General features: G+C 47.4%; 2 protein-coding genes across 2 annotated transcripts; both read right to left on the bottom strand.

Annotated features, from left to right (window-relative positions):
• LOC120823517 (4-trimethylaminobutyraldehyde dehydrogenase) lies at positions 1 to 6085 on the bottom strand. The gene is made up of 11 exons (XM_040183562.2): positions 5869 to 6085; positions 4945 to 5090; positions 4492 to 4621; positions 4281 to 4415; positions 3999 to 4195; positions 1583 to 1723; positions 1315 to 1503; positions 1097 to 1184; positions 862 to 1003; positions 611 to 723; positions 1 to 427 (listed from the first exon to the last, which is right to left on the bottom strand). The coding sequence occupies exons 1-11, from the start codon at positions 6008 to 6010 to the stop codon at positions 333 to 335; spliced, it is 1518 nt and encodes a 505-aa protein (XP_040039496.2). The 5' UTR covers positions 6011 to 6085; the 3' UTR covers positions 1 to 332.
• Positions 6086 to 7234: 1149 nt separating this feature from the next.
• Positions 7235 to 12908, bottom strand: aldh9a1a.1 (aldehyde dehydrogenase 9 family, member A1a, tandem duplicate 1). Its single transcript, XM_040183559.2, has 11 exons — positions 12613 to 12908; positions 11645 to 11790; positions 11192 to 11321; positions 10981 to 11115; positions 10694 to 10890; positions 8544 to 8684; positions 8276 to 8464; positions 8057 to 8144; positions 7822 to 7963; positions 7571 to 7683; positions 7235 to 7390 (listed from the first exon to the last, which is right to left on the bottom strand). The coding sequence occupies exons 1-11, from the start codon at positions 12752 to 12754 to the stop codon at positions 7296 to 7298; spliced, it is 1518 nt and encodes a 505-aa protein (XP_040039493.1). The 5' UTR covers positions 12755 to 12908; the 3' UTR covers positions 7235 to 7295.
• Positions 12909 to 13100: the final 192 nt, after the last annotated feature.

Here is a 13100-nt window from a genome sequence, read left to right as displayed (position 1 = left end):
TTTGTTTCGTAAACATTTTATTTGGGTTGAAAAGGCGTTAATTGTAGTGTGTCACTTAAGCACGAGTGTTAAAACAACAGTTCACTACAAACGGAAGGTCTTATTAAGGCTCACTCTTTAGGAACACACAGGCATTTATAATGCGTTTTAATAGGACGTTGGTTTGACATCACTGTTTGTGTTAATTTACTAGGTGAACACTAAAGTGGGTGCACTTGAAAGACCTACATGAACTTGTGTGTTGCGGAAGGCACATGATAAAAGGCAGCAATTCCTTTGACAAAGTGTTTAATTCAAAGTTGTGACACGGCCGGGTTAACTGGGAGAGGAGTTTAGAAGAGGCTCTCCACGTCGCCCATTTCAACAACAACCGTCTTCAGCTGGGAGTAGTACTCGATGGTCACCTGGCCGTTCTCTCTGCCAAAACCTGGTGCAGCACAACAGAGATCAGGTCAAAAGCAGATTTGAATGACTTCCTTTCATTCAGTGAAGATAATGCAGGTCACTCGCTGCAAGACATTCATCACACCATGAATGTATTTGCAATATTTTATTATTAAAACAGGCATTTGGACCATTTTAACGTTTAATAACCATAAAACACCCCTACCTGACATCTTGTATCCTCCAAAAGGCACTTCCACAGGGCTGATGTTGTAGTTGTTGATGAAGCAGCTCCCCGCCTCAAGGTTCTCGGCCACGCGATGGGCTCGGGAAATGTCCCTGCAGGGCGGAACGGAAGAAGGTCACACAGTTGAAATACTGCCCTTGACCTAGAGACTACTGTCCACACGGTAATTACAACACTCCTTTTCACTGCTCTGTTGAAACGCTGGACGGCCTTTAGTGCACTCGGCTGACCTGGTGAAGACGCCCGAGGCCAAACCGAACGTGGAGTCGTTGGCTCTCGCCATCACTTCTTCCTCCGTGTCGAAAGGCAGCACCGACATGACCGGCCCGAAAATCTCCTCCTTCACACAGGTCATGTCGTCCCTGCAGTTATCTGTGCCGGAGGGGAGAGGGGGGGTTAACATGGAGTTAACATGCTGGGACACATGGAAACTGAGCGATTATGTGAAGGTGTATCGTCGCTTACCAAGCACACAAGGTGACATGAAGTAGCCCCCCTTCAATTTGGGGTCGCTGGGCACGAAAGGTTCTCCTCCACAAAGCACTTTGGCTCCCTGGAAACAAAGACATATTACGAAAATAATGATGCGAACTGTAGGACTACACTTGACTGGGCATTCTCAGATAAAAAGGCCTTGGCGGCTCAGTTCCACTGATCTGACGATAAGAGGATCAGAAGCACACCTCTTTCTTGGCCTGGCTGACATATCCCAGCACTTTCTCCAGCTGCGGCTTGCTGATCAGCGCACCCATCCGGGTGCCGTCCAGCAGGGGGTCACCCACAGGGATGGCCTTGGTCCTTTTCACAACTTCTTCAAGGAACTGGGGCATGATCTCTCTTTGCACGTACACCCTGGTGCCATTGCAGCAAACCTGCGCATAGAAACAGAGAATGCATCCGATCGGGTCGAGCTCGACACTGTACAACAGATAAATGGCACAACTGCCTCACCTGCCCCTGTGTCAGGAAGTTTGCCATCAGTGCTCCCTTCACCGCGTTCTCCAGCTCACAGTCTTTGAAGATCAGGAGGGGAGACTTCCCTCCCAGCTCCAAAGTCACATGCTTCACCCCCTTTGCAGACATCTCCATGACCTGAGGGCAAGGAGGACACACTGGGCATCAACGACCAACGGCAGGGACCAACAGCAGGGACAATAGAAGCCTCAGGGAGCCCTTCTAGAGGGTGTCCTAACCAAATTCCATCACATCTTCTACAATCTATCGCACCTGACCTTCTTCCGTTCCTCACCTTTCTCATCAACAACGCTCTGTCATCTGGCTGTTTTCCCAATCCTCTGAAGGAGGCAAGAGTCAACCCTCTCCTGAAGAAACCCACCCTCAACCCTTCTGAAGAAAACAACTACAGACCGGTCTCTATTCTTCCCTTTTTGTCCAAAACCCTTGAACGTGCTATCTTTAATCAACTCTCCTCTTATCTCCACTGTAACAACCTCCTTGACCCCCACCAGTCAGGTTTCAAGGCAGGCCACTCCACAGAGACTGCTCTCCTTGCTGTCTCTGAGCAACTCCACACTGCTAGAGCCGCCTCTCTCTCCTCTGTCCTCATCCTTCTGGACCTCTCTGCTGCATTTGACACGGTCAACCACCAGATCCTTATTTCCTCCCTTCAGGAACTCGGTGTCACAGGCTCTGCTCTCTCCCTTCTCTCGTCCTACCTCGATGGCCGCACCTACCGGGTAACCTGGCGAGGATCTGTGTCGGAACCTTGTCCTCTTACTACTGGAGTTCCTCAGGGTTCCGTGCTGGGTCCCTCCCTGTTTTCGCTTTACACCAACTCTCTTGGCGCTGTCATTCGCTCGCATGGCTTCTCTTACCACAGCTATGCTGATGACACCCAACTAATTCTCTCCTTCCCTCACTCGGACACCCAGGTGGCGGCTCGGATCTCTGCCTGTCTAACTGACATCTCTCAGTGGATGTCTGCCCACCATCTGAAAATCAACCCCGACAAGACTGAACTACTTATCTTTCCCGGAAAAGATTCGCTTACCCAGGACCTGACAGTCAACTTTGGGAACTCCGTACTAACGCCCACTTTGACCGCTAAGAACCTCGGCGTCACACTCGACAGCCAACTCTCCCTGACTCCCAACATCGCCGCGACAACGCGATCCTGTAGATACATGCTCTACAACATCAGGAGAATACGTCCCCTTCTCACTCAGAAGGCAGCGCAGGTACTGATTCAGGCTCTTGTCATCTCCCGCCTGGACTACTGCAACTCCCTCCTTAAGTCTTAAATCTTCAGGAAGTTTATTCCAGCTGTTTGTTTCGTAGTAACTAAATGATGCTTTCCCATGATTTGTATTTACTCTGGGAATCACTAACAGATTGGTGTCAGAAGATCTTATTTTATCATATCAGTGATATACTTTGGCCCTAAACCATGTAGTGATTTATATGTGAGCAGTAGGATTTTGAAATTAATTCTCTGACATACTGGGAGCCAATGTAAGGATTTAAGAATTGGTGTAATGTGCTCACATTTTTTGGTCTTTGTTAGAACTCTAGCAGCAGCGTTCTGAACAAGCTGGAGCTGCCTGACAGGTTTTTTTGGAAGACCTGCAAGGCGACCATTACAATAGTCTAGCCTACTGGTTATAAAGGTATGTACAAGTGTTTCTAAGTCTTGAGCTGACATGAGCCCTCTAAGTCGTGCTACATTTTGTAGGTGGTAGTAGGCCGATTTTGTTACTGATTTGATGTGACTCTCCAAGTGTAAATCTGAATCCATAATAACCCCCAGATTTCTGGCTTTATTTGATGTTTTCAGGGACAGAGAGTGAAGGTGTTGGGTTACTTTAAACCTTTCTTTTTTAGCACCAAATACAATGATCTCAGTTTTGTCTTCATTTAGTTGTAGGAAATGTTGACACATCCAGTCTTTGATTTGCTCGATGCACTGGCACAGAAGATCTATGGGGCGATAGTTGTTTGGTGATAGCGCTACGTAGATTTGGGTGTCATCAGCGTAGCAATGGTGGTCAATTTTATTTCTTTGCATGATTTGTCCTAGTGGGAGCATGTAGATGTTGAATAAAGTTGGCCCCAAGATCGAACCTTGGGGGACTCCACACGTTACGTCGGTTGTTTCTGATACGAAGTCACCAATGGAAACAAAATAGTTCCTGTCTTGTAGATATGACCTGAACCAGCTTAAGACTGTGCCTGAGAGCCCCACCCAGTTTTCCAACCTGTCCAAAACTATTGAGTGGTCGACAGTATCAAATGCAGCACTGAGGTCTAATAGCATTATTATTGAAATTTGCCTGAGTCTGTGTTAAGACGGATGTCATTTACAACTTTAATAAGGGCCGTCTCTTAAACCCCGGTACGGCCTCTGCACCTTCTTGCCCGTTGGCACACTGCCGGTGAATGAGACTTTGGCGACCCCCGGGTGGTGGCAGAGCAAGGTGCCGGTGTCCGCCCCGCCCTGCACCACACAGAAGAGCCCGTCCGGGACCCCCGCCTCCTTGTAAATCTCAGCCAGAATGACGGCGGTCACAGGAGTCATGGGAGAGGGCTTGAACACCATGGCGTTACCTAAACGCAGCGCAAAGTTTAAAAAGGGGACACATCCTCGCCGGGCAGACACGATGATCTCAAATCGCCGCCGTTAGAAACTCACCACATGCCAGAGCAGGGGCGGACTTCAGCGACGCCAATTGGAAGGGGTAGTTCCACGCACCGATTCCCACGCACACGCCCAGGGGCTCCCTCCGGGTGTAGGCAAACGCTCCGCCGGGAAGCTGGATGTGCTGGCCTTCAACGCCCCAAACGCCACTTTAAACACAACTTTTTGTGAAGTGAAAAGAAGAAAACCTGGTTCTTTTACACACCTGCGAGTGTGCCAGCCATGCCAGCGTAGAACTCGATGCACTGCCATGAGACGTCGATGTCCACCAGCGCTTCAGTGATGGACTTGCCGTTGTTGATCACTTCCAGCTTTGCGATCGCCTCCCTTCGTTCCTGTTTGTATTGGAATAACAAACAAAAAGCGGTGAATTAGAACAAACTATTCAAACATTAACGTGGTCATTTGCTTCTATTGCATGTATATAGATTTAATTATTTATTTATACAATGACTGAGGTTAAAATCCAAACTGATACGGAGACAGCAAAGGTCTGTTCTGTGCGTATGTAGGTCAGCAGGAGGTGGTGGGGGGGTCGCGGGGGTGAATAATGAATAACTAGTGTCTTACTGCAGGCTTGCTCTTATTTGTGTTGCATAACATTGAAGTCCGGCTGGTTTCCAGAGAGCACGTGAATGAAACGGCTCCACCGGCTCACCCTGATAATGCGCGCGGCCTCCAACATCACCCGAGCCCTCTCCGTGCCCGCCATCTTGCGCCATTGCAAGTAGGCGCCGTGGGCGCTCTTTATGGCCTCGTCCACCTCCTCAGAGCCACAGGGAACCATCTGACACAAGACGCGGCCTGCACAGACGAGATCAGCTGCTTTACAGAGCGACACCAGGGTGGAGGAACCACATATTCAATGGTGGTTTCCTCCTACATAGATCCAGTTGTGCAAAGGATCTAATAGCGCTGTTGGTGTTTGAGGAGCGTCCTAAGCTTTCTGTAAACAGGCCGTAACATCTCTTTCAAACGGTTGGTTCCAGATTTCCTTTTGATTATGATGCTGGACAGCTTGATGAATAATAAAGCATTATATTTTCAATCAAACTGGAATCTGCCATGTAACCAATGACATTTCAGTCAGGAGAAGGTAGATTTCCTCTACTGTAGATAAGTGTACAATGAAGTTGCATAACTTGTAAGTGCTTTGGGGGATTGTTAAGTTAACTTAAAAGTTACAGCTAAAATGACTTAAATCCTAAAGCTTGATGCCCAGGTATCCTACATTGCAGGTGTTACGTTCCCTACTGGTTTGTATTCACTAAACAGCGGCAGATGTTTTCTGCCTCGGTCACCTGATTCGTCACACATTCGCAAACATATTGCTGAAGAAATGCATAACGTTTCCATTGCAGCGATTGTATGAGTGAGCACTTCATCACTGCCACATATGAAGAGAAACATTGACGAAAATATATTTATTAAAAGATCGCCACAACCTGGATCCGAACCCTGCAGAGTAAAATAACAAAACGTTCCATCACGGCTGCGCTGACCTTTGAACTGGGTTCGAACACATTTTTTTAATCACGTGACGTATGAAGCAGCACGTAACGGACCGGACTCCAGTTCTTACCCGTCGCGGGTTCGAACACGGGCTCCGCGTGTTTCTCCTGCCTGGGCTTCACCCGCTTTCCACCCCAGAAGTTCAGCGGGTCGGTGATGAGCACGGTGCCCGTGGCGGCTCCGGCCATGGTGTCGAGGACTGACTGGGCCATGGTGCGCGGGACAGGACCTGCAGGAGACGATCCGGCAAAGTTGCTGTTGGTCGGACGACGGAGACAAATATGTAGGGGGAGTCATCACACGGTGACGCGCCCTGATTGGCCCTCCTGAAGGGGGCGTGTCCTATCAGGGGGGAGCAATAGGGAGTCCTGCAGCGCCTCAAAGTGGGCTTTATTTGGGTTGAAAAGGCGTTAATTGTCCATTAGTGTGTCACTTAAGCACGAGTGTTAAAACAACAGTTCACTACAAACGGAAGGTCTTATTAAGGCTCACTCTTTAGGAACACACAGGCATTTGTAATGCGTTTTAATAGGACGTTGGTTTGACATCATGTAACGGAGTTAGAAATACACAGTCATTTTCAAAGTATTGTATTTTATTTTTTGGCTATTATTCAACAATCTTGTTGAACGTGTGTGTTTGAATTTTATTTTGATGAGTCAAATTTGCGGAAATTGCGATTCCTCTCTACTGCGCCTCCTAGGCTTCCGTAGTCCCGTTTTTCCTTCACAGTAATGTTACACTGTTGAAGGTAAGTTGAGAAAAAAAACGACGTCGCACTATTTCGCTATGTTCTTAATTATAACTGTTAACATCAGCTACCATTAGCGTGGGTAACATGACCACGGTTCTCAGCTGTGGTGCGTCATTATTCGATGGAGTGGTGATAAAAGTATACGTTTGGTCATTGTTTAATTTCGCGCCGTTTGTACTCGCTACATCCGGTCGTCCTGACGTATACGTTCCCCTCCATAGACCCTGTGTGTAGGGAGCTGATGTGCAGAGACCAGAAGGCAATGTCTGTGTTTTATTGTCTTCTGCAGGTATGTGTTTTCTTTTGTTTTAATGCTGGAATTTTTGCAGTTGTCACTGTTATTTATTTAGTTCACTTGGGGTTGTTCTTCCCCTTTTTGTCACAATTTCGATCTTTGACAAGCTATAATTTAGATTTTGCAAGAGTCCCGTTCTTCCTGCACAGTAGTGTTACACTGTTGAAGACCCTGTGTGTAGGGAGCTGATGTGCAGAGACCAGAAGGCAATGTCTGTGTTTTATTGTCTTCTGCAGGAGCAAATAAATGCAGAAAAGATCAGTACCTGAGTCGACTACTTCCATGCCCTAAACACATCTGTTACAATCACTTAACACTAAAGTGGGTGCACTTGAACGACCTACATGAACTTGTGTGTTGCGGAAGGCACATGATAAAAGGCAGCAATTCCTTTGACAAAGTGTTTAATTCAAAGTTGTGACACGGCCGGGTTAACTGGGAGAGGAGTTTAGAAGAGGCTCTCCACGTCGCCCATTTCAACAACAACCGTCTTCAGCTGGGAGTAGTACTCGATGGTCACCTGGCCGTTCTCTCTGCCAAAACCTGGTGCAGCACAACAGAGATCAGGTCAAAAGCAGATTTGAATGACTTCCTTTCATTCAGTGAAGATAATGCAGGTCACTCGCTGCAAGACACTCATCACACCATGAATGTATTTGCAATATTTTATTAAAACAGGCATTTGGACCATTTTAACGTTTAATAATCATAAAACACCCCTACCTGACATCTTGTATCCTCCAAAAGGCACTTCCACAGGGCTGATGTTGTAGTTGTTGATGAAGCAGGTCCCCGCCTCAAGGTTCTCGGCCACGCGATGGGCTCGGGAAATGTCCCTGCAGGGCGGAACGGAAGAAGGTCACACGGTTGAAATACTGCCCGTGACCCACAGACTACTGTCCACACGGTAATTACAACACTGCTTTTCACTGCTCTGTTGAAACGCTGGACGGCCTTTAGTGCACTCGGCTGACCTGGTGAAGACGCCCGAGGCCAAACCGAACGTGGAGTCGTTGGCTCTCGCCATCACTTCTTCCTCCGTGTCAAAAGGCAGCACCGACATGACCGGCCCGAAAATCTCCTCCTTCACACAGGTCATGTCGTCCCTGCAGTTATCTGTGCCGGAGGGGAGAGGGGGGGTTAACATGGAGTTAACATGCTGGGACACATGGAAACTGAGCGATTATGTGAAGGTGTATCGTCGCTTACCAAGCACACAAGGTGACATGAAGTAGCCCCCCTTCAATTTGGGGTCGCTGGGCACGAAAGGTTCTCCTCCACAAAGCACTTTGGCTCCCTGGAAACAAAGACATATTACGAAAATAATGATGCGAACTGTAGGACTACACTTGACTGGGCATTCTCAGATAAAAAAGGCCTCGGCGGCTCAGTTCCACTGATCTGACGATAAGAGGATCAGAAGCACACCTCTTTCTTGGCCTGGCTGACATATCCCAGCACTTTCTCCAGCTGCGGCTTGCTGATCAGCGCACCCATCCGGGTGCCGTCCAGCAGGGGGTCACCCACAGGGATGGCCTTGGTCCTTTTCACAACTTCTTCAAGGAACTGGGGCATGATCTCTCTTTGCACGTACACCCTGGTGCCATTGCAGCAAACCTGCGCATAGAAACAGAGAATGCATCCGATCGGGTCGAGCTCGACACTGTACAACAGATAAATGGCACAACTGCCTCACCTGCCCCTGTGTCAGGAAGTTTGCCATCAGTGCTCCCTTCACCGCGTTCTCCAGCTCACAGTCTTTGAAGATCAGGAGGGGAGACTTCCCTCCCAGCTCCAAAGTCACATGCTTCACCCCCTTTGCAGACATCTCCATGACCTGAGGGCAAGGAGGACACACTGGGCATCAACGACCAACAGCAGGGACAATAGAAGCCTCAGGGAGCCCTTCTAGAGGGTGTTCACGGTGTGTCTTGACGAAGCAATGGTTGTCTCAATACCAATCTGTGTTTTTTCGCTCTCCAAAAAGTCAGCCAATGTAGAATCATCTCTCATATATGATTTTCTCAAACTACACATTGTGGCACCATGACGCGCGATGAACCCTCGAGCTTTTATAACCACGGCCTTCAGATGGTTCTGACCCAAATTCTAGACTGATCTGACTAAGATCCCAAACACGTACGGGAATAATGATAACTATCCAGTATCGGAGGGAAGACGTCGTCTTTGTCTCACTGGCCCCCTCCAACCCTCCACGAAAAACTCTTTGGACAACAATTGAATGACATTTTTTGATTTCAAAACTGAACTTCGCCAAAAAGCGACAGTTTGCAGTTATGGTGTTTATACAGTGAATAGCAGTTTCTACTTCCCGGATTATTCAGTCTTTGACATTCATTTCACCAGGGTCAAAATAATCTTACGTTATCAATATCACCAGTCTGCATCATTGGTGATTTAATAGGTATTATTGCCATGTTCTACCACCGGGCTTAAGGCAAGGCAAGGCAATTTTATTTGTAAAGCGCTTTTCATACACAAGGCAGCCTCAAAGTGCTTCACATCATAACATTTCATACAATAAAGTGAAATAAAATGCTGGAATTAAAAGACAATTAAAAACAGCAAATAACATTATAAATTAAAATCTTATTTAAATTGTTTAATTAAAAGCAGAGGTTAAAAGTGCAATGTAGGTCAAATTTAGCAGAAGGCGAAGCTGAACATAAAAGTTTTCAGTCTTGTTTTAAACGTGGTCAGAGTTGGGGCAAGTCTTAAATCTTCAGGAAGTTTATTCCAGCTGTTTGTTGCGTAGTAACTAAATGATGCTTTCCCATGATTTGTATTTACTATGGGAATCACTAACAGATTGGTGTCAGAAGATCTTATCTTATCATATCAGTGATATACTTTGGCCCTAAACCCTGTAGTGATTTATATGTGAGCAGTAGGATTTTGAAATTAATTCTCTGACATACTGGGAGCCAATGTAAGGATTTAAGAATTGGTGTAATGTTCTCACATTTTTTGGTCTTTGTTAGAACTCTAGCAGCAGCGTTCTGAACAAGTTGGAGCTGCCTGACAATTTTTTTTTGGAAGAACTGCAAGGAGACCATTACAATAGGCTAGCCTACTAGTTATAAAGGCATGTACAAGTGTTTCTCAGTCTTGAGCTGACATGAGCCCTCTAAGTCGTGCTACATTTTGTAGGTGGTAGTAGGCCGATTTTGTTACTGATTTGATGTGACTCTCCAAGTGTAAATCTGAATCCATAATAACCCCCAGATTTCTGGCTTTATTTGATGTTTTCAGGGACATGGAGTGAAGGTGTTGGGTTACTTTAAACCTTTCTTTTTTAGCACCAAATACAATGATCTCAGTTTTGTCTTCATTTAGTTGTAGGAAATGTTGACACATCCAGTCTTTGATTTGCTCGATGCACTGGCACAGAAGATCTATGGGGCGATAGTTGTTTGGTGATAGCGCTACGTAGATTTGGGTGTCATCAGCGTAGCAATGGTGGTCAATTTTATTTCTTTGCATGATTTGTCCTAGTGGGAGCATGTAGATGTTGAATAAAGTTGGCCCCAAGATCGAACCTTGGGGGACTCCACACGTTACGTCGGTTGTTTCTGATACGAAGTCACCAATGGAAACAAAATAGTTCCTGTCTTGTAGATATGACCTGAACCAGCTTAAGACTGTGCCTGAGAGCCCCACCCAGTTTTCCAACCTGTCCAAAACTATTGAGTGGTCGACAGTATCAAATGCAGCACTGAGGTCTAATAGCATTAATATTGAAATTTGCCAGAGTCTGTGTTAAGAAGGATGTCATTTACAACTTTAATAAGGGCCGTCTCTTAAACCCCGGTACGGCCTCTGCACCTTCTTGCCCGTTGGCACACTGCCGGTGAATGAGACTTTGGCGACCCCCGGGTGGTGGCAGAGCAAGGTGCCGGTGTCCGCCCCGCCCTGCACCACACAGAAGAGCCCGTCCGGGACCCCCGCCTCCTTGTAAATCTCAGCCAGAATGACGGCGGTCACAGGAGTCATGGGAGAGGGCTTGAACACCATGGCGTTACCTAAACGCAGCGCAGCACAAAGTTTAAAAAGGGGACACGTCCTCGCCGGGCAGACACGATGATCTCAAATCGCCGCCGTTAGACACTCACCACATGCCAGAGCAGGGGCGGACTTCCACGACGCCACCTGGAAGGGGTAGTTCCACGCACCGATTCCCACGCACACGCCCAGGGGCTCCCTCCGGGTGTAGGCAAACGCTCCGCCGGGAAGCTGGATGTGCTGGCCTTCAACGCCCCAAACGCCACTTTAAACACAACTTTTTGTGAAGTGAAAAGAAGAAAACCTGGTTCTTTTACACACCTGCGAGTGTGCCAGCCATGCCAGCGTAGAACTCGATGCACTGCCATGCGATGTCGATGTCCACCAGCGCTTCAGTGATGGACTTGCCGTTGTTGATCACTTCCAGCTTTGCGATCGCCTCCCTTCGTTCCTGTTTGTATTGGAATAACAAACAAAAAGCGGTGAATTAGAACAAACTATTCAAACATTAACGTGGTCATTTGCTTCTATTGCATGTATATAGATTTAATTATTTATTTATGCAATGACTGAGGTTAAAATCCAAACTGATACGGAGACAGCAAAGGTCTGTTCTGTGCGTATGTAGGTCAGCAGGAGGTGGTGGGGGGGTCGCGGGGGTGAATAATGAATAACTAGTGTCTTACTGCAGGCTTGCTCTTATTTGTGTTGCATAACATTGAAGTCCGGCTGGTTTCCAGAGAGCACGTGAATGAAACGGCTCCACCGGCTCACCCTGATAATGCGCGCGGCCTCCAACATCACCCGAGCCCTCTCCGTGCCCGCCATCTTGCGCCATTGCAGGTAGGCGCCGTGGGCGCTCTTTATGGCCTCGTCCACCTCCTCAGAGCCACAGGGAACCATCTGACACAAGACGCGGCCTGCACAGACGAGATCAGCTGCTTTACAGAGCGACACCAGGGTGGAGGAACCACATATTCAATGGTGGTTTCCTCCTACATAGATCCAGTTGTGCAAAGGATCTAATAGCGCTGTTGGTGTTTGAGGAGCGTCCTAAGCTTTCTGTAAACAGGCCGTAACATCTCTTTCAAACGGTTGGTTCCAGATTTCCTTTTGATTATGATGCTGGACAGCTTGATGAATAATAAAGCATTATATTTTCAATCAAACTGGAATCTGCCATGTAACCAATGACATTTCAGTCAGGAGAAGGTAGATTTCCTCTACTGTAGATAAGTGCACAATTAAGTTGCATAACTTGTAAGTGCTTTGGGGGATTGTTAAGTTAACTTAAAAGTTACAGCTAAAATGACTTAAATCCTAAAGCTTGATGCCCAGGTATCCTACATTGCAGGTGTTACGTCCCTACTGGTTTGTATTCACCAAACAGCGGCAGATGTTTTCTGCCTCGGTCACCTGATTCGTCACACATTCGCAAACATATTGCTGAAAAAATGCATAACGTTTCCATTGCAGCGATTGTATGAGTGAGCACTTCATCACTGCCACATATGAAGAGAAACATTGACGAAAATATATTTATTAAAAGATCGCCACAACCTGGATCCGAACCCTGCAGAGTAAAATAACAAAACGTTCCATCACGGCTGCTCTGCGCCGTCATGTTTCTCTCACCTACTGCTTCCAAACAAGAAGAATGACCTTTGAACTGGGTTCGAACACATTTTTTTAATCACGTGACGTATGAAGCAGCACGTAACGGACCGGACTCCAGTTCTTACCCGTCGCGGGTTCGAACACGGGCTCCGCGTGTTTCTCCTGCCTGGGCTTCACCCGCTTTCCACCCCAGAAGTTCAGCGGGTCGGTGATGAGCACGGTGCCCGTGGCGGCTCCGGCCATGGTGTCGAGGACTGACTGGGCCATGGTGCGCGGGACAGGACCTGCAGGGACGCGGAGACGATCCGGCGAAGTTGCTGTTGGTCGGACGACGGAGACAAATATGTAGGGGGAGTCATCACACGGTGACGCGCCCTGATTGGCCCTCCTGGAGGGGGCGTGTCCTATTAGGGCCACCAAACAAAATGAAGCCATAGAGGCCGAAATGATGAGAAAAAAAGAAACTTCTTTGGAAGATAAATGGGCTTTCTTATAACTCAGAGATGTAGGTGTAAAGATTAAAACGCAGCTGGGTATTTATTCCTTTGCACTGCATTTGTTTAAATCTATTCTTCTGTCATCTTCTATATTCTAGTGGGAGCTTAAGCCGCCA

The sequence above is a fragment of the Gasterosteus aculeatus genome, chromosome 8 (assembly GCF_964276395.1).
Source record: "Gasterosteus aculeatus chromosome 8, fGasAcu3.hap1.1, whole genome shotgun sequence".
Lineage (NCBI taxonomy): Eukaryota > Metazoa > Chordata > Actinopteri > Perciformes > Gasterosteidae > Gasterosteus > Gasterosteus aculeatus.
Note: the sequence above shows the minus strand (reverse complement) of the source record. Positions and strands in the feature narration are given on the sequence as shown.